Source organism: Oncorhynchus kisutch, linkage group LG1 (assembly GCF_002021735.2).
Source record: "Oncorhynchus kisutch isolate 150728-3 linkage group LG1, Okis_V2, whole genome shotgun sequence".
NCBI classification, from domain to species: Eukaryota; Metazoa; Chordata; class Actinopteri; order Salmoniformes; family Salmonidae; genus Oncorhynchus; species Oncorhynchus kisutch.
Window position 1 is genome coordinate 55,947,595 of NC_034174.2, and position 24,797 is coordinate 55,972,391.

At 41.9% G+C, this 24,797-nt stretch overlaps 1 protein-coding gene across 1 annotated transcript; it reads left to right on the forward strand.

The window, feature by feature from the left end:
* Positions 1-6,920: 6,920 nt before the first annotated feature.
* On the forward strand, positions 6,921-24,164 carry cyc1 (cytochrome c-1). Its single transcript, XM_020483362.2, has 7 exons — positions 6,921-7,072; positions 16,569-16,759; positions 17,033-17,159; positions 17,380-17,537; positions 18,615-18,775; positions 23,052-23,152; positions 23,672-24,164. The coding sequence occupies exons 1-7, from the start codon at positions 6,992-6,994 to the stop codon at positions 23,774-23,776; spliced, it is 924 nt and encodes a 307-aa protein (XP_020338951.1). The 5' UTR covers positions 6,921-6,991; the 3' UTR covers positions 23,777-24,164.
* The last annotated feature ends 633 nt before the right edge of the window (positions 24,165-24,797 follow it).

Consider the following 24,797-nt stretch of genomic DNA (forward strand, 5'->3'; position numbering starts at 1 on the left):
AATTGCAATGTCTATACTGTGAGATGTCAAAGACAGCACTACAGGGAGACAGGATTGGCAAATGATCGTCCTCGCAGTGGCAGACCACGTGTAACAACACCTGCACAGGATCGGGACATCCGAACATCACACCTGCGGGACAGGTACAGGATGGCAACAACAACTGCCCGAGTTACACCAGGAATGCACAATCCCTCCATCAGTGCTCAGACTGTCCGCAACAGGCTGAGATAGGCTGGACTGAGGGCTTGTAGGGAAATGTCAAGAGAAATGTAATCATTGAATATTGTAAGAATATTGAATATTGTAAGAGCTTTCATTGTCTGCATATATGCCCCCTTTATTTATCATATGGTTCTAACTTGGTGTACAGGGAGAATACTGTAAGAATGGTTCTGAATTCTGTCGCTGTACATTTCAAAAGTGCTGAACAAATAGTTAGCTCACTCATTAATGTCTTAATCTAAATTACAGATTGCCTCTTATCTGCTTGTCATCCCCTTATGCCATAGTTTGTACATCTCAATTGTCAGTAGAAACCTAATTTGTTTAAGCAAGTCAGCAATATCAGCTATGTTTTTTTAAAGTTTAAGGGCAGAAAATGAGGCTGAATTAACTGTTTCGCTGCCAGACAAGGCTCCACTGATAGCCAGGTGTAGTAGTGGTAAGGTGTTGGGACTGCTATTGGGACTCTGCTGTTGGGACAGCTTTATTTAGGCCCTAACAGTTTGTAGGCACAGTTTGTCACCATTACAGTGCAATTAATGTATTGTTGAGTGTTGTGTTGTGTAGTGGCTTTGCAGGCATGCATCCCTCAAGATTGACATGCTAAAATTGCCACTGCTGACAGGTGTATAAAATCGACCACACAGCTATGTGATCTCCATAGACAAACATTGGCAGTAGAATGTCCTTACTGAAGAGCTCAATGACTTTCAATGTGGCACTGTCATATGATGCCACCTTTCCAACAAGTCAGTTAGGCAAATTTCTTCCCAACTAGAGCTGCCCCAATCAACTGTAAGTGCTGTTATTGTGAAGTGGAAAAGTCTAGGAACAACAATGGCTCAGCCTCAGCTGCAAAGTGGCCACACAAGCTCACCGAACAGGACCGCCGAGTGCCGATGCGTGTAGCACGTAAAAATATTCAATATGCAATATTCACTACTGAGTTCCAAACTGCCTCTGGAAGCAATGTCAGCACAATAACTGTTTGTCGGGAGCTTCATAAAATGTGTTTTCATGGCCGAGCAGCTGCACACAAGCCCAAGATCACCATGTGCAATGCCAAGCGTTGGCTGGAGTGGTGTAAAACCTGCCGCCATTGGGAATGCATTCTCTGGAGTGATGAATCACGCTTCACCATCTGGCAGTCCAACGGACTAATCTGGATTTGCTACCTGCCTGAATTCATAGTGCCAACTGTAAAGTGTGGGGTTGTTTTTCATGGTTCGGGCTAGGCCCCTTAGTTCCAGTGAAGTGAAATCTTAACGCTACAGTATACAATGACATTCTTGGCGATTCTGTGCTTCCCACTTTGTGGCAAACGTTTGAGGAAGGCCCTTTCCTGTTTCAGCATGACAATGCAACCATGCGCAAAGCGAGGTCCATACAGAAATGGTTTGTCAAGTGCCCGACATCACTACTGTTCTTGTGGCTGAATGAAAGCAAGTCCTCGCTGCAATGTTGAAACATCTAGTGGAAAGCCATCCCAGAAAAGTGGAGGCTGTTATAGCAGCAAAGGGGGGACCAACTCCATATTAATGCCCATGATTTTGGAATGAGATGTTTGCCGAGCAGGTGTCCATTTACTTTTGTAGTGTACATAAAAACGCCAAACCTGCTTACTATTCATATTCTTAATTCTTAATTCTATTTAAAATGATAATTGAAGGATAATCAAAAGTAAAACGTTGATTTGATTTGCAAAGTCTACGATGTTCACGTTGATTCAGAAAGCAGGAAAAAAAAAATTGCACATTTTGAAAATCCCTGTTTTTACTTTTGATGACATCATCAGTGGGACATTTTCTTTTTGACTACAGAATGTAGAATTGCGCGGTTTTCACATATGTAGAATTATATTACCTATATCACGATGTGTGTTTGACCCTTCCATACAGATATGAGAGGCAATGCAGTTTTCAGCAGACAATATGTTGACCCCGACCTGAAAGTGGTTAGAGAAAATATATACATTATTTTGGATCAACCTTTCTAGTAGCAGAGACTGGATGGGAAGACAGGTGTCTCAATTTCTACCTATAGTTTTCAATTACTTTACTCAGCATGCTCTTCAGGTATTCGTCATTTCACATTCATAAAAATTGTGATATGTTTTTGTATCACCTAGCTATCTTAAAATGAATCAAATCTAAGTTTATTGGTGGCATATAAAGTTTTGCAGACGTTATCGCAGGTACAGCGAAATGCTTATGTTTCTAGATGCAACAATGGAGCAATATCTAGCAATAGAATAAAAATGCACACATAATCCCAAAGTAAAACTAATTTAAATACAAGAAATTAAGACATAACTAATTGTGCAACTGTAAATCGCTCTGGATAACAGTATCTGCTAATGCTGAGCAATTAGTTATTTTCTGGGTCGGTTTGGTTTTGGTTCGATTATGGAAGAAATAATCAAGGTTTTGGAATTTGTTTTTTTTCTTTCATTAAATGCATTATGAAATAACAGATAGCCTAGTGGTTAGAGCGTTGGACTAGTAACCGAAAGGTTGCAAGATTGAATCCCTGAGCTGACAAGGTACAAATCTGTTGTTCTGCCCCTGAACAAGGCAGTTAACCCACTGTTCCTAAATAGGAAAATAAGAATTTGTTCTTAACTGACTTGCCTTGAAAAAAAATAATTCAAATAATTGTTTTGCTTTTTAATGGAAATTCCAAAGCCAAAAATAGTGAACATTAAAATTGCCAAAATACTTCAAATATTCCATTGTCTCTGTCAGGTTCACATTGGGTAGACATCAATAGAAAAATAGGAAATGACTATCAAATAATACAATATTTCAGTTGTGTATATTACTTAGTTTTGTTTGATGGCTTTACTTTTTATTTAATTCCTTAAAGTCCTCATCTCATCTCTGCTCAGACAATAGCAGCCAAACAATGTTATCTCTGTACTCCCAATACTGTTTTGTCTTTTGCTATTCTATTTAGCTAGGCTAGCTGCAGAGCTGTCTGACAAAATAATTTCACTAGTTCTTCAAAGAAGACAAGGCATACTTTCATGAACTGTCCCTCTCTCTCATTGTTGTGTACATTCCTCTCTGTGTATCTAACCTAGCATAACACGAGCAAAAGTGTATCCACCTGCCTGAACATAAAAAACTGAATTGAATGCTAAATAAATATGTTTAATAAAATATCATGGTGCCCCAAAAATAAATCTGTGCATAAATGAAAGGTGAAAACAAAACACAAATGTTTCGGCCTCAGGCCATCATCAGTGTGAATCGTTGGCACACACACCTGGCTTGTATTTCTAGGATAATTGCATATATCACATGATCAAGCAAGAACACACATAAAAAAATCTATGAATCAGTACAATACAATAGTAGGGTCCTTGTCCACTACCTTGTATACAAAGCCTACAGACAAGAACAGTATACTTCATGCCTCTAGTGCACATCCCACATTTCTGAAGGAGGGATTACCGTACACACAATTTCTGAGACTGAAGCGCATTACTGGTAAAACAGACTTTGAAAATTAGGCTATGAAAATGTAAAGCCCATTTGAGGTCCGCTTATACTGTAAATAACGGCTTGATGATGCTCTCGGTAGAGTACGTACCATTGATGAGACCTCAACCAGAAGGGATACAAGTTTTTTTTTTAACATTCATGTGTCTGTTCCACTACATATTCTCCTTTGAGTGATGACATCAATGGAGCGGTTTAGAAACATTGGAATGTGCTCACGGCTGATCCTGCTTGTCAAATGATTTTCTCTGACCCTGCTCTCTTTTCACACTACAGTGCCAGGAATGTCAGGGACTTCATTGTTCGGGCTGACACTCATGTCCCCCTGTAAATAAATTATGGAAGACTGGATGAGGTGGCTGGCTTCTACCCCTGCCGTAGTTGTGCAACATGTAGGGATTCCTGTAAAAAAAAGTTAGCGAATTGAGCAGCTCTGCCACTGGCAAACAGTTCCTTACATGCAGCTCTTCTAACGTCATATACCTTATCCCTTGCCCATGCAATAAGCAATACGTGGCAAAACCCGTAGACAGATTAGAACAGGTATTATAGAACACAAGAGTGCTGCAAGGAGAAATGACCCTAAATCCCCTATTGCACCTAACTTTTCAGAGTCCGGCCAACCCGTCTCCTCCATGTCCTTCTGTGCTATACAGCAGATAAAACGTTTGCGTAACAATGAAGAATTGTTATTGAAGTGTTTTCTGTAACTGGTATTTTGCCTCCCACTGGTGTTCAATACCCCCATCTGGTGGTATCTCTAGCTCTTTACTCTTACAATCCTGTGTTATTTATTCGGAGGAAATGTTCAAATGGCATTTGTAAAAGCAATAATTTATGATATTTCTCTGTCTGCTTTTGTATATTTTGTATAAAATATAGATCATGCACTCTATTGTACTAGGTACGGAATCATAGATTTAACATCTTTATTTTGCATTCAAGCCTCAGTATTGGATGTATTATTTTTCTTGACAGTGTGCGAGCCTCCATCTCTTCCATTGTAGTTAATTACCACGTTTCTGCCCTGAACTAGGTTGAATATTTGCTTAATGAAAACTACAACTCCCTTCAGGCCAGCGTCCCACATATTTTTGTTGTTGTTTATTTCTCTGTAGAGAAATGGCATGTTGGGCTCACAGAAAATAAATAAAAATACAATTAAAGTAATTTAACTGAAAAAACTAAACGCAATGTTGGTTTATCGCTTCAGTGTCTGCTAAATTACTCCAAATGTAAAAATACCCTTCATGGAAGGCAGTGGTGTGTATTCAATGGAAGCAAGCTTCTCTCTGGGCTTCATAATTTTCATTAAATTCACAAGAGGCAGAATGTATCTCAGAGGAGAACGCATCCAAACGAGTGAAACAGCGCCCCTCTGTCTCTCTATGTGTAGGTCATCTATCTGATACGGTCTGGTCCAAACGAGTATGATATTGTTGCCGCAAGTAGCATTGAATGCAAGGGAAGCCAGCGAGCATTTGGCCTCCCTTGACAAAAAAAGTATAAAAAGTTAGCCAATCAGCATTGAGCTAAACTGAGCGAGCTCAACTGTGAATGGTGGCAGAAAAAAACATGTGTCAAGAGAAGCCAACTGGGATTTGGCATCTCTCCTATCAAATCTCTTTAAGAGCATACGTCCTTCACAGAAACAACATGAATTGTTGCATCTCGTTGTGTGGTTGTCCTCCGGTGGCTAGCTAGCTCGCAAAAATTGTCCCTTTCCTAAATTAGCCATGGATGGATGGAGATAGGGATTTGGACTTGTGGTTTGACTTAATTCCCCGTACTGGCCAATGATTATAACAGCGATCCAACCATTAATTCATACACTGGCCTGAGTGGATAGAAATTCAATATGTACAGTAGCTAGATGTAGAAGGCTAATATTAACTAGCTAATGTTGTCCATGAATGGAAGTTAGGCTAGCGAGCAAGCATTTTAGCCAGGTAGCCTTGGACAACAAAAAATAAGTGAACGCACGTACACGCGCAAACAGAAATCAGAACCATGTACTGCCACATCATATTTAGCTTATGTTGATTGGACAAAAACATTTTTGGTATCTTTTAGTTGTCACTGTGTTAGACTAAGCAGAGGTGATTTGATTATGTTGAAATGTTGAAGTTGAAATGGTGCTGGAATAGTGGAGGCAGCTCCTGTTTCCTTTGCGACTTGCAGTAACGCTCTGTGGTTATACATCAATAGTTGTGTAGTTATCCGAAAATGTCGGAAACATTAACTTGCTTAACCATGCTGTAGGTCATGTAACTGTTTGTTATATGCAATATGCATCAAGGACATCACCGGACAGAGGTTGCTCTCTGGTTTTGTGATAAAACAAAGGTGTGGTTGAATTTATTCTGCCACTGTCTTCTTATTGTCTCGGCCTTTAGATCACAGTCACAAGGCATATGAATTAACAGCAAACAATGCAATTATGACAACACACACAGTGTAGGTTGTAATATGGGGGGGGGGGGCTTGGCTTCCCCAGTGATTTTACCAACACACCGCTACTGCTGGAAGGAGATTACAGCTCTTGTAAAGCAGAATGACAAATCATTGCCATTTTGCACTGTTGACAAAATTTTACCAGACAGCTTGTTTTATGGGGCTTTGACTCCATCTACTGGTCTATCTCACCATTCAGGTCTACCCAATATGTCCCCTACATCCTGCTTGAAACATGCAACAACAAATATTTTCATATTATTATACCAGTGTACCTTTTATTTACAAATATGACAGTCATGGGCTGCATGTTAGATTTTTGGGGGAGGGGAAAGTAGGCCCTGCACTCTCCAAGGCAGAGGGTTATTGGAGGACAGCTGCTACACAAACAAACTACACTGCTATCTACAAGCTTACAAACCAATGCTGCCATCTCTTGCAACTTCTGGCTGTATGACCAAATAAGAGTATTCAATAATTTCAAGAAGAATTCAACAGTTAAAAACATAGTTTTGTCATCTTAAAGTCCCCCGACCAATAGGTGTCACCGTTCTTATTATGGCCTTCCCAACTTTTTATGAATAAACTCCAAATAACGTCTGATATTCGCTATATTTCATTCGTTCAAACAATAAAACATGATTATGTAGACATTGTCGATACATATGACACAAAATCGGCTGTCAAACACTTATATAAACACGTGGCAATGTTGTATAAACACGTCTTGTGTAATTTTATGTAGGGAAGGGGAGGGGCATGGATCCAGCAGCGTTCCGCTGTCTTTCGATGCATCAGAAGACAAGAAGATGGCGGCACTACGAGTGGTCGTGCTATCGGGGATTGGACGAGCCTTCCTATGCACGCCAAAAATGATTAAGGCTCCTCGGGTATGATGACATGTTTATGTTGTTTTTGGAGTTTGTTCGTTTCTAAAAAATACTTCCAAAGCCACCCTGACAGCTAGCCGGGTAGCTAGCTAACACAGACAAGGTCACTCGAGCAATGATTATGTTACCCAGTGTGAGGTAGATGGCTGCATGTTGAAGTACAACTCAGTGTGCGGAGTAACGTTGCTACATTTGACGTGATGGATGGTTGATAATAGTGATGTTACGTTTGATACCGGAGCATACGTTGAAATTGAAAAGCAGTTGACTTTAAAATCAAAGCAGTGTGCCGATGCCGGTATCACCAACCTGGTCTAGCATTTCGTAATACTCTGTACATAAATCCGAGACATCCATTTAGTATGGTGTGTATCAGTACTTGACTTGGACGGGAGTTCACCTGAGCTGAGTTACGTAAACTAACTCACTCTTGTACATCGCCTTGGTCCGTACAATGTACCTTATTTTTCCGCCCCAAAAACGTAAATCATCGATAGCGCGCCGGACCTCCGGCTAGAAGGTCGAGGGTTCATTACATTACCATTGTAAAGCACCATTTCTCTATCAAAATCAATGACCAGACCTCCACGCTGCCCGTTTCTGTATGATTCAAGAAGGCAGTGAGCTCCTTCGGGTGTTTTGAAAAATAGCGGGTCGGGAAGCGAAACTAATGCGTGATAATGAGAAGGAGAGATGCCGTGTGGGGGAACTGCTTTTTTTTTACTCGATCTGTCCAATTTATCGCCTCTAAAATGTAAATAAAACACTATAAGGAGTTTATATAATGTGTTATTACATACCTATTTGAAGGTTTGTGTCGAATTTGAATCAGGTTTTTAGAGCAGTGCTAAAGTGATCTTCAGAAGTTAAGTGGCTTTTGAGAGTCATGATTGCTTACAGTGATGACGCAAAAAATGACTAGGTATCCCCCTTACCCCTGTCCATTTCTTGTTTTCAATTGGTAGAGAGAAGTGCTACACCTGGTGGAGAGAGATTGTAAGACATAGTTGCTTTATGCGTGCTGTATGTTACAGTATGACATGTAACGGTGGGTCAACTTTCAACTTTTCTCCAATACTATAGAGCCATTACCATGTCGATCAACGTTTGAATAGAAAAGTAGTTCACACCCCAGATTTCGAAGTCAACACAGTCGCTACAGTCCCATTAGTTTTCTTTGCAGCCTCGTTTGAATGTCGCGGTTGCGCACATTTGTACGGAATGGGGTGAGTTTACGTTACTGGTGTTGTGCTGAAAAGTTCCCCCCTGCCAGAACCCCCCCCCCCTTCGCGTGAACGCGCGCACACTCAATTCTTCATTGCTGCGACTTGCTTACTAGTTGAGATTTCAAATCAAATTTTATTTGTCACATACACATGGTTAGCAGATGTTAGTGCGAGTGTAGCGAAATGCTTGTGCTTCTAGTTCCGACAATGCAGTAATAACCAACAAGTAATCTAGCTAACATTTCCAAAACTACTACCTTATAGACACATGTGTAAGGGGATAAAGAATATGTACGTAAAGATATATGAATGAGTGATGGTACAGAGCGGCATAGGCAAGATACAGTAGATGGTATTGAGTGCAGTATATACATATGAGATGAGTATGTAAACAAAGTGGCATAGTTAAAGTGGCTAGTGATACATGTATTACATAAGGATGCAGTAGATGATATAGAGTACAGTGTATACATATGAGATGAATAATGTAGGGTATGTAAACATTATATTAGGTAGCATTGTTTAAAGTGGCTAGTGATATATATTTTACATAATTTCCCATCAATTCCCATTATTATAGTGGCTGGAGTTGAGTCAGTGTGTTGGCAGCAGCCACTCAATGTTAGTGGTGGCTGTTTAACAGTCTGATGGCCTTGAGATGGAAGCTGTTTTTCAGTCTCTCGGTCCCAGGTCCCAGTACTGACCTCGCCTTCTGGATGATAGCGGGGTGAACAGGCAGTGGCTCGGGTGGTTGTTGTCCTTGATGATCTTTATGGCCTTCCTGTGACATCGGGTGGTGTAGGTGTCCTGGAGGGCAGGTAGTTTGCCCCCGGTGATGCGTTGTGCAGACCTCACTACCCTCTGGAGAGCCTTACGGTTGTGGACGGAGCAGTTGCCGTACCAGGCGGTGATACAGCCCGACAGGATGCTCTCGATTGTGCATCTGTAGAAGTTTGTGTGCTTTTGGTGACAAGCTGAATTTCTTCATCCTCCTGAGGTTGAAGAGGTGCTGCGGCGCCTTCTTCACGATGCTCTGTGTGGGTGGACCAATTCAGTTTGTCTGTGATGTGTACGCCGAGGAACTTAACTTACTACCCTCTCCACTACTGTTCCATCGATGTGGATAGGGGGGTGTTCCCTCTGCTGTTTCCTGAAGTCCACAATCATCTCCTTAGTTTTGTTGACGTTGAGTGTGAGGTTATTTTCCTGACACCACACTCCGAGGGCCCTCACCTCCTCCCTGTAGGCCGTCTCGTCGTTGTTGGTAATCAAGCCTACCACTGTTGTGTCGTCCGCAAACTTGATGATTGAGTTGGAGGCGTGCGTGGCCACGCAGTCGTGGGTGAACAGGGAGTACAGGAGAGGGCTCAGAACGCACCCTTGTGGGGCCCCAGTGTTGAGGATCAGCGGGGTGGAGATGTTGTTGCCTACCCTCACCACCTGGGGGCGGCCCGTCAGGAAGTCCAGTACCCAGTTGCACAGGGCGGGGTTGAGACCCAGGGTCTCGAGCTTGATGACGAGCTTGGAGGGCACTATGGTGTTAAATGCCGAGCTGTAGTCGATGAACAGCATTCTCACATAGGTATTCCTCTTGTCCAGATGGGTTAGGGCAGTGTGGTTGAGATTGCATCGTTTGTGGACCTATTTGGGCGGTAAGCAAATTGGAGTGGGTCTAGGGTGTCAGGTAGGTTGGAGGTGATATGGTTCTTGACTAGTCTCTCAAAGCACTTCATGATGACGGAAGTGAGTGCTACGGGGCGGTAGTCGTTTAGCTCAGTTACCTTAGCTTTCTTGGGAACAGGAACAATGGTGGCCCTCTTGAAGCATGTGGGAACAACAGACTGGGATAGGGATTGATTGAATATGTCTGTAAACACACCAGCCAGCTGGTCTGCGCATGCTCTGAGGGCCCGGCTGGGGATGCCGTCTGGGCCTGCAGCCTTGCGAGGGTTGACACGTTTAAATGTTTTCCTCACGTCGGCTGCAGTGAAGGAGAGTCCGCATGTTTTAGTTGCGGGCAGTGTCAGTGGCACTGTATTGTCCTCAAAGCGGGCAAAAAAGTTATTTAGTCTGCCTGGGAGCAAGACATCCTGGTCCGTGACGGTGCTGGTTTTCTTTTTGTAATCCGTGATTGACTGTAGACCCTGCGACATACCTCTTGTGTCTGAGCCGTTGAATTGAGATTCTACTTTGTCTCTATACTGACGCTTAGCTTGTTTGATTGCCTTGCGGAGGGAATAGTTACACTGTTTGTATTCGGTCATGTTTCCAGTCACCTTGCCCTGATTTAAAAGTGGTTCGCGCTTTCAGTTTCACGCGAATGCTGCCATCAATCCACGGTTTCTGTTTTGGGAATGTTTTAATCGTTGGTATGGGAACGACATCTTCAACGCACGTTCTAATGAACTCGCTCACCGAATCAGCGTATTCGTCAATGTTGTTGTCTGACGCAATACGGAACATATCCCAGTCCACGTGATGGAAGCAGTCTTGGAGTGTGGAATCAGATTGGTCGGACCAGCGTTGAACAGACCTCAGCGCGGGAGCTTCTTGTTTTAGTTTCTGTCTGTAGGCAGGGATCAACAAAATGGAGTCGTGGTCAGCTTTTCCAAAAGGAGGGCGGGGCAGGGCCTTATATGTGTCGCGGAAGTTGGAATAGCAATGATCCAAGGTTTTTCCAGCCCTGGTTGCGCAATCGATATGCTGATAAAATTTAGGGAGTCTTGTTTTCAGATTAGCCTTGTTAAAATCCCCAGCTACAATGAATGCAGCCTCCGGATATATGGATTCCAGTTTGCAAAGAGTCAAATAAAGTTCGTTCAGAGCCATCGATGTGTCTGCTTGGGGGGGAATATATACGGTTGTGATTATAATCGAAGAGAATTCCCTTGGTAGATAATGCGGTCTACATTTGATTGTGAGGAATTCTAAATCAGGTGAACAGAAGGACTTGAGTTCCTGTATGTTGTTGTGGCCACACCACGTCATGTTAACCATAAAGCATACGCCCCCGCCCCTCTTCTTACCAGAAAGATGTTTGTTTCTGTCGGCGCGATGCGTGGAGAAACCAGCTGGCTGCACCGTCTCCGATAGCGTCTCTCCAGTGAGCCATGTTTCCGTGAAGCAAAGAACGTTACAGTCTCTGATGTCCCTCTGGAATGCTACCCTTGCTCGGATTTCATCAACCTTGTTGTCAAGAGACTGGACATTGGCGAGGAGAATGCTAGGGAGTGGTGCACGATGTGCCCGTCTCCGGAGTCTGACCAGAAGACCGCTTCGTTTTCCCCTTTTTCGAAGTCGTTTTTTTGGGGTCGCCGGCTGGGATCCATTCCGTTGTCCTGGGTGAAAGGCAGAACACAGGATCCGCTTCGTGAAAGTCATATTCTTGGTCGTACTGATGGTGAGTTGACGCTGCTCTTATGTTCAGTAGTTCTTCTCGACTGTATGTAATGAAACCTAAGATGACCTGGGGTACCAATGTAAGAAATAACACGTAAAAACTGCATAGTTTCCTAGGAACGCGAAGCGAGGCGGCCATCTCTGTCGGCGCCGGATGTTTGATCACGTTAGGTTGCGTTTCATTAATTTTTTTAGGGGGGATTTATTTATGGATTAATACACATGAACAAATAGCCAAACCGAAAACTGCAGACATTACTAGTGCCTCCCTGCGATCAAACCGACATAAAAGGAAACGCAGCCGAACGTGATCAGAAATCTCAACTAGCAAGCATGTCGCAGCAATGAAGAATTGGGTTTCGGCACAACACCGGCACCACACGTTCTACTGCTTGATCTCCTGTTCCTCTTATTGAATATTAGCTCAAAAGCATTGTGGAGGTCCTGCACCTAACTATAAACAGTACTATTTCAGTCCAGGTCAAGCACGGGTATTAATTTATTTGTGTCCATCACCCATTTCATATGATATGTTACAAATTAAAATTACTATGAATTCTAGCTAGGTGGCTAACGTTAGCTGGGCTACGGGTTAAGTTTAGGAGTTAGGTTAAGGATTAACTTGAAGTGTTAGCTAACAAGCTAAGTAATTTAAAAATGGCTAAAATGCTAAAGTTGTTGATTATGAAATACACTGTTTAAAGCAAAACTACCAAAACTATTACTGATGTTGAACCTGAACAATCAAAATAAAATCTATTGTATGCTCCGTGCTGCATGTATATCCAGATTTGTCTCCGGTAGCACTAGCTTACTTTTATTCCGGTAAAACACAATTTAACAGGGCATAGATGAAAATAACATAGCAAATTATCGTTAGCTTACGCTCTTTTGTACATTGTGCTGTAATATACAATTTACTTTATTTTAGCACCCAAAAAAACATAATACTTTCAGGTTAACTAATATGAATACCATTGTAAAGCTGAATTTCTTCCCTTTCCAGCAAGATCAATGACAAGACCATGTTGCCGTCTTCATGATTGAAGAAGACAATGAGCTCTGTCGGGTCTTTTTAAAAATGGCGGGTGGAGTGAAAGGGGGAGATAAGCCTTGTGTGCAAACTGCTTTTTTCACCTGATCTAACTTTTCACAGCTAAAATGTAAATAAAACACTATAAAGAGTTTATATAATGTGTGAATCTGGTTTTTAGAGCAGAGCTAAAGTTATCTCCGGTCTTCTGGTCAGACTTTGGAGGTGCGTACACCACCCACTGCTTCAGTATATTACTCGCTAATGTCCAGACTAGATAACAAGGTAGATGAAATTAGGGCAAGGGTTGCTTTCCAGAGAGACATCAGGGATTGTAACAATCTTTTCCATGGAAACATGGCTCTCTCGGGATATGCTGTCAGTGTCGATATAGCCACCTGGTTACTTTATTCGTTGCGCCAAAAGTAATAAACATCTCTCCGAGAAGAAGAAGGGCGGGGGTGTATGTTTCATGATTAACGACTCATGGTGTAATTGTAACATACAGGCACTCAAGTCCTTTTGTTCACTTGACCTAGAATTCCTCAAAATCAAATGCAGACCGTATTATCTCCCAAGAGAATTGTTATTGTTGTGTATATATCCCCCTCAAGACGATACCACGACGGCCCTCAAGGAACTTCTGCAATGCATACAAGGCCCTCTCTCCTTTTGGCAAAACTGACCACGACTCCATTTTGCTCCTCCCTTCCTATAGTCAGAAGTTCAAACAGGATGTACCCATGTTAAGAACTATTCAATGCTGGTCTGACTAATCGGAATCCACGCTCCCAAGATTGTTTTGATCTCGCGGACTGGGACATTCCGGGTAGCCTCAGAGAATAACATCGACATATACGTTGATTCGGTGCGTGCATTTATAAGGAAGTGCATGGGAGATGTTGTACCCACTGTGACTATGAAAACCTACCCTAACCAGAAACCATGGATAGATGGCGGCATTCGCGCCACACTGAAAGTGCGACCCAGCGCATTTAACCATGACATGGTGACTGGGATTATGGCCAAATACAAACAGTATAGTTATTCCCTCCGCAAGGCAAACAAGCGAAATGTCAGTACAGAGAGATTGGAGTCGCAATTCAACGGCTCAGACACGAGACGTATGTGGCAGGGTCTAGAGACAATCACGGACTACAAAAAGAAAACCAGCCACGTCACGGACACCGTCTTGCTACCAGACAAACTAAACACATTCTTTGCCCGCTTTGAGGACCGTGCCACCGACGTGGCCCGCTACCAAGGACTGTGGGCTCTCCTGCACTGTAGCCGACGTAAGACATTTAAACGTGTTAACCCTCGCAAGGCTGCTGGCCCAGACGGCATCCCTAGCCGCGTCCTCGGAGCATGTGCAGACCAGCTGGCTGGTGTGTTTACGGACATATTCAATCGCTCCCTATCCCAGTCTGCTGTCCCCACATGCTTCAAGATGGCCACCATTGTTCCTGTACCCAAGGAGGCAAAGGTAACTGAGCTGAATGACTATCGCCCCATAGTGCTCACTTCTGTCATCATGAAGTGCTTTGAGAGACTAGTCAAGGATCATATCACCTCCACCGTACTTGTCAGCCTAGACCCACTTCATTTTGTCGCCTAAAACCCTCCAACTTTTGCAGATGCACAATTGAGAGCACCCTGTCGGGCTGTATCACCGCCTGGTATGGCAACTGTACTGCCCACAACCGCAAGGCTCTCCAGAGGGTGGTGTGGTCTGCACAACGCATCAGAGGGCAAACTACCTGCCCTCCAGGACACCTACAGCACCTGATGTCACAGGAAGGCCAAAAAGATCATAAAGGACAACAACCACCCAAGCCACTGCCTGTTCACCCCGCTACCATCCAGAAGGCGAGGTCAGTACAGGTGCATCAAAGCTGGGACCAAGAGACAGAAGCTGTTTTTCAATCTCAAGGCCATCCAACTGTTAAACAGCCATCACTAACACACAGAGGCTTCTGCCTACATACAGACTTGAAATCATTGGCCACTTTAATAAATGGATCACTAGTCACTTTAATGTTTACATATCTTTCATTACTCATCTCATATGTATATACTGTTTTTTATACCATCTATTGCATCTTGCCTATGCCGCTCTGTCATTGCTCATCCATATATTTATGTATATATTCTTATTCTATTCCTTTACTTAGATGTGTATTAGGTAGTTGTGGAATTGTTAGATATTATTGCACTGTCGGAACTAGAAGCACAAGCATTTCGCTACACTGGCAATAACATCTGCTAACCATGTGTATGTGGCCAATAATATTAGGTTTGATTTTGAGAAGTACATGGCAGCTTTTGAGTCATGATGGCTTGCAGTGGTGACTCAAAAAATGAACGCATTCAGTACAATTGACTAGTGCTGCGTTTCAAACTCAAGACACCCTCGTCCACTAACCCTCGCCTTATGCCCTTGGGGGAATCCCCATCACCATCTTGGACGTCGGTCCAAACGATTAGCCAAACAAGAGAAGTTCGCAACGTAAGCCCCTCAGCCCTCGTTTTTCATCTCGTTTGCGAGTGTACAATTATGCACACTTCGGGGCTTGAAACGCCCCATAATTCAATTCGCAATGATTGTACATCCGCTAAGAAAAGTTTGCAAACAGGTCTGTTTTTTCCCCCAACTTTTCTCCATATTATCGGGCCATTACCATGTCAATCAACGCTTGAATATAAACGTAGTTCACACCGCAGATTTTGATGCTAACGCAGTAGCTACAGTCCCATTTGTTTTTATTGCAGCCTCGTTTGAATGCAGCGGTTGTGCAAATTTGTACGAAATGGGGTTAGTCAACAGTACATGGGTTTACTCAACTAAAGCTTAATATCACACAAGCATTTTTAGGGTTTGAATGCTGAAGGTGCCACGTAGATGTACAAGATCAGGAACAGGCCGTCTACAGTTTGACCAGGCTACTGATGTTGCCTGTGGTTGATCGGCATCCAAAATGACTTAGATCAATGACTCAACACAGTTACATGCAGTTCGACACTGAAGGAGAGAAAGCATCGGTTGTCACAAAATATTAGGTATTTTCGTAAGGTAGAAAGATTATAATATGAGCAAACTTTTTTTGTAAACTGGCGATTTGTAACGTTTTGAATTGATTTTCCTGACATGCATGCTACGTTTGGATCAGTTTGGGGTCTGCTGACTGATGCACTTGTATCTAATACATTTGAATCAGGGACCGATGTGAATTGTCACATCCCTACACTATAGTATTGGTTACCTAGCCAGCTAGAAAGGAAGACCCAGGTAGCCAGCATTGAGATGGTAACTGAGCCAGAGCAGAGGTAGTTTGAATTTTACATAGCTAACGTTGTTCGGTAGCTCGATAGCCAGTTTGAAAACAATTGATTAGAAACCTGCTAACGTTAGTCAGTATTTTGAGGCTGAAAACTGGGAAACGTCCTCCTAACTACGTGAGCTTGTTTCTCTGTGTTTCGTGTGTGGTTATCATTATCCTTGTGAAAGGTATTCGTTGCCAGCCAGTATAGCAAATTGATATCCTACCGACTTCATGCAACTTCATTAATCTTCATTAATGCTAGAAGGCTGACTCCTTTGCCATCTGTTGTGAAACTGAGGATAGAAGGGCAGTTTCATAAGTGTTTAGTTGTATGCCTTTGCCTTGACATGGGATGCATATTCAGTGATCTCATGAACCAACAAAGATTGACCACAATATTACGGTTATTTTGGTTAAGGCAAAAATGACGGCGACAAATACGTCAAATGAGCAAATGGACGAAGAATGAATGTAGCTAGCTACTGACATTTTATGTCAACTCTCTTCCTCAACAGGCCAACATGTCGTTTGCCAGTCTACCCAGGTCAAAGAAGGTGGCCCTGACAACATTGGGTGTGTTGACAACTGGAGGGGCCGGTCTGGCTCTGATGCTGCAGCAGTCGGTTAAGGCTTCAGACCTGGAGCTTCATCCCCCCAACTACCCCTGGACCCACAGCGGCATGCTGTCAGCCCTCGACCACGCCAGGTACTAGCTAACTCCTAACCATGAAGGCCATACAATTACTTGTGTAATTGAAGGTCATACATACATGAAGGTAATACATATCTTGTGTAATTGCATGTTACATCATATGATATCACCAAGGCTTTTTCCAGTGCTAGCAATAGGAAATTTGATTTGCGACATTTAGAATTTTAAGGAAATATTTTTTTTTCTTAAGGAATCTTATTACATGCTAGATCATATTTACCTGAAAAGGAGGACTGGATGTAATGTCTGTTATTCTTTATATTGCAGCATTCGCCGTGGATATCAGGTGTACAAGCAAGTGTGTTCAGCGTGTCACAGCATGGAGTACCTGGCCTTCCGTAACTTGGTCGGAGTGTCGCACACAGAGGCCGAAGTGAAGGTTTTGGCTGAGGAGGTAAGGGTTTGTCCTTGGCCATTAGATTAAACAAGGTCATGGCCTTACAGATGACTGTCAGTCACTGGCTAGAACGTGTCCTTGGGCACAGTTCTAGGATCAGCTTTTCCAAATCCTAACTTTAACCATTATGAGTGAAAAATGAAAAGCTGACCTATCAGTTTCTAGGGACATCTTGGTCCTTCTCCATGTCACTGACCACTGTCTGTTCTCTGCTCAGATTGAGGTGGTGGATGGCCCTGACGAGTCAGGAGAGATGTTCACCCGTCCAGGAAAGCTCTCAGACTACTTCCCCAAGCCATACCCAAACCCAGAAGCTGCCCGTGTGGCAAACGGGGGAGCCTTGCCCCCAGATCTCAGCTACATTGTCAATGCCAGGTACCCTGTTGCTCACTCCAGGGCAATGTTCTCCAACCTTTTCTAGCAGGAGAGCAACAACAAAAAAATGTAACCTGTCACAGAGCTACTCATTTTTTGGGGTAGCTTTCTAATAGGCATGTTCTTCTCTCCTTCCCTGGGTCCTTAGTGCACTACTTTCTCTTTGACACTGTTTTCTGTCAATATACCTGGTAAAATAATAATCAGAGTATGTTCTGTTTTTCACTCAACATTACAATTGTTCATAGAGAAACAACATGGGATGTTCTGAGTACATGCCAATGCTTAAATCACATCAGAATACTTGTTTTCTTACAGACCTAAAAAAAAAAGATGATTTGACTAATTCCCCTTAAATTGCGCATCTAGCGCGTGAGGAATGTGGTGGTCTAGTGATGGTTCCGCACTGCTGCTGCTCATTTCATGGCAAACTTTATAAATAACAAATAATAGATACAAATGATATACTTCTGCCTGGTAAGCCTACGTTGCAGTTTACATTTGAATTGATAAGGTTTTTGGGAAAGTATCTGTCAACCTACACGATGGGTATCACATCAACTGGCTACACACGGAGTGATAGACAAATGTACTCACCACACAGGCGGGCAATATTGCTGGAAATTAATTGGCAGATAGTGTTAGGTTTCGCTTTTTATGCCAATAGTGGCTAACCAGCGTTGGGATAATGTCAATGGTACTGATTAGATGGGAGCTTGCGGTGTCTGATACTTGTATGATTTGTTTATGACAGTTTGCGGTGGAAAATGTATGTATTTTCAGAATTGTTTGGCGAGCTACTCATAGGTGGGCTGCGGGTTACCGGTAGCTTACGATTGACCTGTTGGAGACCCATGCTCCAGAGTATCTGGTGATTTGGGAATATCGACAGTAAACGAAACGTTAGATTCAAGGTAGAATATATTGTAACCTTTACTTCACCAAAAATCTTTTTAAGTGTCTATAAAGCAGGATAATACTTTTGTAAATCCACAACAAGACACTCCACTGCTACCATGATATTGTACCTTAGCTTGTAAGTGCTATGTCCTAAGTTGTTTTTCTCCATTGTTCCAGACATGGAGGTGAAGACTATGTGTTCTCCCTGCTGACAGGCTACTGTGAGCCCCCTGCTGGAGTGGAGGTGAGAGAGGGCCTCTACTACAACCCCTACTTCCCTGGCCAGGCCATCGGCATGGCTCCCCCCATCTACAATGAGGTCCTGGAGTTTGAGGACGGTCAGTAGGATTCCCTCTGCTAGGGATCACTAACTTGAAATAATATAATGATAAATCGATTCAGAAAGTGCTTCTTTTTTTCTTTTTTTTTGCATCGCTCGCAAGACTCCATTTTGACCCTTGACATGCCAGACTGAATGTCTAGGTTCTGGTTTTAGATTAATAGACTAAGGGCTCCCGAGTGGCGCGGCGGTCTAAGGCACTAGTTCGATTCCAGGCTGTATCACAACCGACCGTGATTGGGAATCTTATAGGGCAGCGCACAATTGGCCCAGTGTCATCCAGGTTAGGCCGGGGTAGGCCGACATTGTAAATAAGAATTAGTTCTGAACTTACTTGCCTGGTTAAATAAAATGATTTGATATTGGATATTTACTGAACAAAAATAAACGCAATTCAAAGATTTTACTGATTTACACTTCATATAAGGAAATCAGTTAATTTTAATTAATTAATTAGGCCCTAATCTATGGATTTCAAATGACTGGAAATACAGATATCCATCTATTGGTAAAAGATGGCTTATAAAAAAATAGGTATGGTTCAGTATCTGGGTTGTCCACCATTTGCCTCATGCAGCATGGCATCTTATTCGCATAGAGTTTATCAGGCTGTTGATTGTGGCCTGTGGAATGTTGTCCCACTCTTCAATGGCTGTGCGAAGTTTCTGGATATTGGTGGGAACTGGAACACGCTGTCGTACACACTGATCCAGAGTATCCCAAACATGGTAAATTGGTGACTGGTGAGTATGCAGGCCATTGAAGAACTGGGACATTTTAGTTTCCAGGAATTGTGCATGGGTCCTTAAGACATGGGACCGTGCATTATCATGCTGAAAAATGAGGTGGATGAATGGCACGACAATGGGCCTCAGGATCTTGTCACGATATCGCTGTGCATTCAAATTGCCATCAATAAAATGCAATTGTGTTCATTGTCCATAGCTTATGCCTGCCGCTACTATAACCCCACCGCCATGGGCCACTGTTCACAACTTTGACATCAGCAAACCACTCGCCCACACAACGCCATACATGTGGTCTGCGGTTGTGAAGCCAGTTGGACGTACGACCAAATTCTCTAAAACGAAGTTGGAGGCAGCATATGGTAGAGAAATTAATATTACATTCTCTGGCAACAGATCTGGTAGACATTCCATCAGTCAGCATGCCAATTGTACACTCCCTCAACTTGAGACAACTGGCATTGTGTTGTGACAAACCTGCACATTTTTAGAGGCCTTTTATTATCCCCAGCACAAGGTGCACTGATCATGCCGTTTAATCAGCTTCATAATATGCCACATCTGTCAGGTGGATGGATTGGCAAAGGAGAAATGCTCGCTAACTGGGATGTAAACAAATTTGTGCAGAGAATTTGATACATTTTTGTGCGTATTAGAGGTCGATTTTTCAACACTGATACCGATTTATTTGTAATAATGACAATTACAACAATACTGAATGAACAATGAACACTTTTATTTTAACTTAATATAATACATCAATAAAAATCAATAATGAAACATGTTCCATTTGGTTTAAATAATGCAAAAACAAAGTGTTGGAGAAGAAAGTAAAGTGTGCCATGTAAAAAAGCTAATATTTAAGTTCCTTGTTCAGAACATGAGAACATATGAAAGCTGGTGGTTCCTTTTAACATGAGTCTTCAATATTCCCAGGTAAGAAGTTTTAGGTATTATAGAACTATTTCTCTATACCATTTGTATTTCATTTCCTTTGAATATTGGATGTTCTAATAGGTACTTTAGTATTGCCAGCCTAATCTCGGGAATTGATAGGCTTGAAGTCATAAACAGCACAATGCTTGAAGCATTGTGAAGAGCTGCTGGCAAACGCAGGAAAGTGCTGTTTGAATGAATGCTTATGAGCCGGCTGCTGCCTACCATCGCTCAGTCAGACTGCTCTATCAAATTATAGACTTAATTATAATACAATAACACACAGAAATACGAGCCTTAGGTAATTAATATGGTCAAATCCAAAAAGTATCATTTCGAAAACAAAACGTTTATTCTTTCAGTGAAATACGGAACCGTTCCGTATTTTCTCACGGGTGGCGTCCATAAGTCTAAATATTACTTCTACATTGCACAACCTTCAATGTTATGTCATAATTATGTAAAATTCTGGAATATTAGTTGGCAACGAGCCAGGCGGCCCAACTGTTGCATATACCCTGACTCTGCGTGCAATGAATGCAAGAGAAGTGACACCATTTCCCTAGTTGATATTGCCTGCTAACGTGAATTTCTTTTAACTAAATATGCAGGTTTAAAAATATACTTCTGTGTATTGATTTTAAGAAAGACATTGATGTTTATGGTTAGGTACATTCGTGCAACGATTTTGCTTTATTCGCAAATGCACTTTTGTTAAATCGTCCCCCATTTGGCGAAGTTGGCTGTCTTTATTAGGAAGAAATGGTCTTCACACAGTTCAACGAGCCAGGCGGCCCAAACTGCTGCATATACCCTAACTGTTGCACAGAACGCAAGAAAAGTGACACAATTTCCCTAGTTAAAATAAATTCATGTTAGCAGGCAATATTAATTAAATATGCAGGTTTAAAATATATATACTTGTGTATTGATTTTAAGAATGGCGTTGATGTTTATGGTTAGGTACACATTGGTGCAACAACTGCTTTTTTCGCAAATGCGCTTGTTAAATCACCCGTTTGGCGAAGTAGGCTGTGATTCAATGATAATTTAACAGGCACCGCATCGATAATATGCAACGCAGGACAAGCTAGATAAACTACACATGGTTGATGATATTACTAGTTAACTAGTGATTATGTTAAGATACATTTAATGCTAGCTAGCACCTTAACTTGGCTTCTTGCTGCACTCGCATAACAGGTAGTTAGCCTGCCACGCAGTCTCCTCGTAGAGTGAAATGTAATCGGCCATAATCGGTGTCCAAAAATGCAGATTACCGATTGTTATGAAAACTTGAAATCGTCCCTAATTAATCAGCCATTCCGATTTAATATTTAATCGGTCGACCTCTAGTGCGTATGGAACAATTCTGAGATCTTTTATTTCGGCTCATGAAACATATGTTGCATTTATATTTTTGTTCAGTGTATTCCACATCTTGCATTTTTGTCATTAACTTCTTGACGCACCCATCGCTTTAGCGGGATCATTTTCATCAACACCCGCTGAATTGCAGCGCGCCAAATTCAATTACTAAAAATATTTAATTTTCATGAAATCACAAGTGCAATATAGCAAAACACAGTTTAGCTTGTTGTTAATCCACCTGGTGTGTCAGATTTCAATACAGCTTTTTGGCGAAAGCATAACAAGCATTTATGTAAGAACATCTATCTCAGTAGACAAAATATTACAAACACTAGCAGCCAAGTAGATTGGTCACGAAAGTCAGAAAAGCAATAGATTAAATCGCTTACCTTTGATCTTCGGATGTTTGCACTCAAGAGACTCCCAGTTACACTATAAATGTTCCTTTTGTTCCATAAAGATTATTTTTATATCCAAAATACCTCCATTTGTTTGGCGCGTTATGTTCAGAAATCCACAGGCTCGAGCGCTCACAGACAAATTCCAAATAGTATCCGTAATGTCCACAGAAACATGTCAAACGTTTTTTTATAATCAATCCTCAGGTTGTTTTTAAAATATATAATATATCAACCGGGACTGTCGCTTTTTCAATAGGAGAGGGAGAGACACGATGGCTGCCCCAATCTGTTGCGCACGCAAAACTTTGCAAACACCCAGCAAACCTCTAACGCAATGTTATCTTTCTCGCTCATTTTTCAAAATAAAAGCCTGAAACTATGTCTAAAGACTGACACCTTGAAGCCATAGGAAAAGGAATCTGGTTGATATCCCTTTAAATGGATAAACGGCATCCAATGGAACAGAGAGCTTTCAGGAAAAACAGCACTTCCTGGTTTCATTTTCCTCTGGTTTTCGCCTGCAATGTCAGTTCTGTTATACTTACAGACAATATTTTGACCGTTTTGGAAACTTTAGTGTTTTCTATCCTAATCTGACAATTATATGCATATTCTAGTTTCTGGGCCTGAGAAATAGGCAGTTTCAAATGGGTATGTTTTTTTTTTTGTTGCCATAAACGAAAATCCTGCCCCCTACACTCAAGAAGTTAATCAGATGCTCTTATCCAGAGCAACTTAGTCAGTGCGTTCAACTAAAGTAGAGAAGACGATCACATGTCAGTCATTGGAAGTAAAACCTTCCATTTTCATGTGTTGACAGGAACCCCAGCCACCATGAGCCAGGTGGCCAAGGACGTGTGCACCTTCCTCCGGTGGGCGGCCGAGCCTGAGCACGACCAGCGCAAACGCATGGGCCTGAAGGTAAGCTGGCAGGGTGGCGCCAACCACTGCCGTAATAGAAATGGTTGTAATCAGAAATGTATTTGCAACCTAGGGTGTATTCAATAGTGCAAACTGTTTTTCAATAGAATATGTTTAACAATGAAAACATTTTTTTTTGGGGGGGGGGTGCAGGTAGTCCCTCTATTTGGGATTTTCTTTGGTTGGTTTCTAGTGAATACATCCCTGATTTTAGGACATTCCTTTCCATTGTTTGACACAATACCTTTGTAGTCTTAAAATTGGTAGCTCTATGTGGGGCATTGCTTGGATCCCTCAAGTCTTTTTAAATTATATTCATTACATTCAATTTCATATGTCTGGAACCACTACTTGTCATGTTTATAAACATAAAATAAGATGTTTGAAAGGTGTCACTAAGTCAAATCCCCTGTTTTGGATTTGTCTTTTTGGCCCTTGCTTCCAAATTGCTCCCTTTCTACATTACTCTCATCACAGTTGACATTGACCCCATCTCACTCAAACAATTTCTTCCCCCAGCTGCTCATGGGCTCTGCCATCTTGATCCCCCTGGTCTATTACATGAAGAGGCACAGGTGGTCGGTGCTGAAGAGCAGGAAGATCGCTTACAGACCCCCAAAGTAAAGACCTAGACAGCTGCATTCTGACTGCCCATGTTGCTTCTCGGCTAAAATTCTGACCCCTCTGATTTGCGATTGTCCTTTTAAAAAAAAAAACACATGCATTTATGATATGGTTGCCCTAATTCACTTTCTGGGTGACCTCTCAATGAGTTATTTTCTGCCAACGGGAAAGGATGTAAACACAACCTCTATTGTTTTACTGTACAAAATAAATTATCGAAAGAAACATGTCCAGGTTGTTGTCTAATGGTTAACCTGTTCTTTGATGGGACTCAAGTCCTGCAACCTTGTGCTGTTGGGAATCTGTCACATCATGGGTTCTCTACACTTTGTTGTGTAAATATTGAATAAACACTGGTGTACCGAATAAACCATGTTATAACCTGTGACCATGTTCTGCAATGCACCTATGCCACAAATTTCTTGTCTTGATGTGGTTCATACACTTTTTACACATTTTAACATTTAACTTTCCTTTTGTTTGCAAAAACCATACCGCAAGCGGGCTCTTAAGTTTACCAGCCAGAAGATAATATCGTCAATATCAAATCAAATTTATTTGTCACATACACATGGTTAGCAGATGTTAATGCGAGTGTAGCGAAATGCTTGTGCTTCTAGTTCCGACAATGCAGTAATAATGAACAAGTAATCTAACTAACAATTCCAAAAAAACTACTGTCTTATACACAGTGTAAGGGGATAAAGAATATGTACATAAGGATATATGAATGAGTGATGGTACAGAGCAGCATAGGCAAGATACAGTAGATGATATCGAGTACAGTATATACATATGAGATGAGTATGTAAACCAAGTGGCATAGTTAAAGTGGCTAGTGATACATGTATTACATAAGGATGCAGTCGATGATATAGAGTACAGTATCTACGTATGCATATGAGATGAATAATGTAGGGTAAGTAACATTATATAAGGTAGCATTGTTTAAAGTGGCTAGTGATATATTTACATCATTTCCCATCAATTCCCATGATTAAAGTGGCTGGAGTAGAGTCAG

Bases quoted from the DNA above. Each gene is read 5' to 3' on its own strand.
- cyc1 (XM_020483362.2), top strand. From the start codon at position 6,992: ATGGCGGCACTACGAGTGGTCGTGCTATCGGGGATTGGACGAGCCTTC. The intron at 17,160-17,379 runs GTAAGGGTTTGT...TTCTCTGCTCAG, and splicing joins TGAAGGTTTTGGCTGAGGAG to ATTGAGGTGGTGGATGGCCC. The intron at 18,776-23,051 runs GTCAGTAGGATT...ATGTGTTGACAG, and splicing joins GGTCCTGGAGTTTGAGGACG to GAACCCCAGCCACCATGAGC.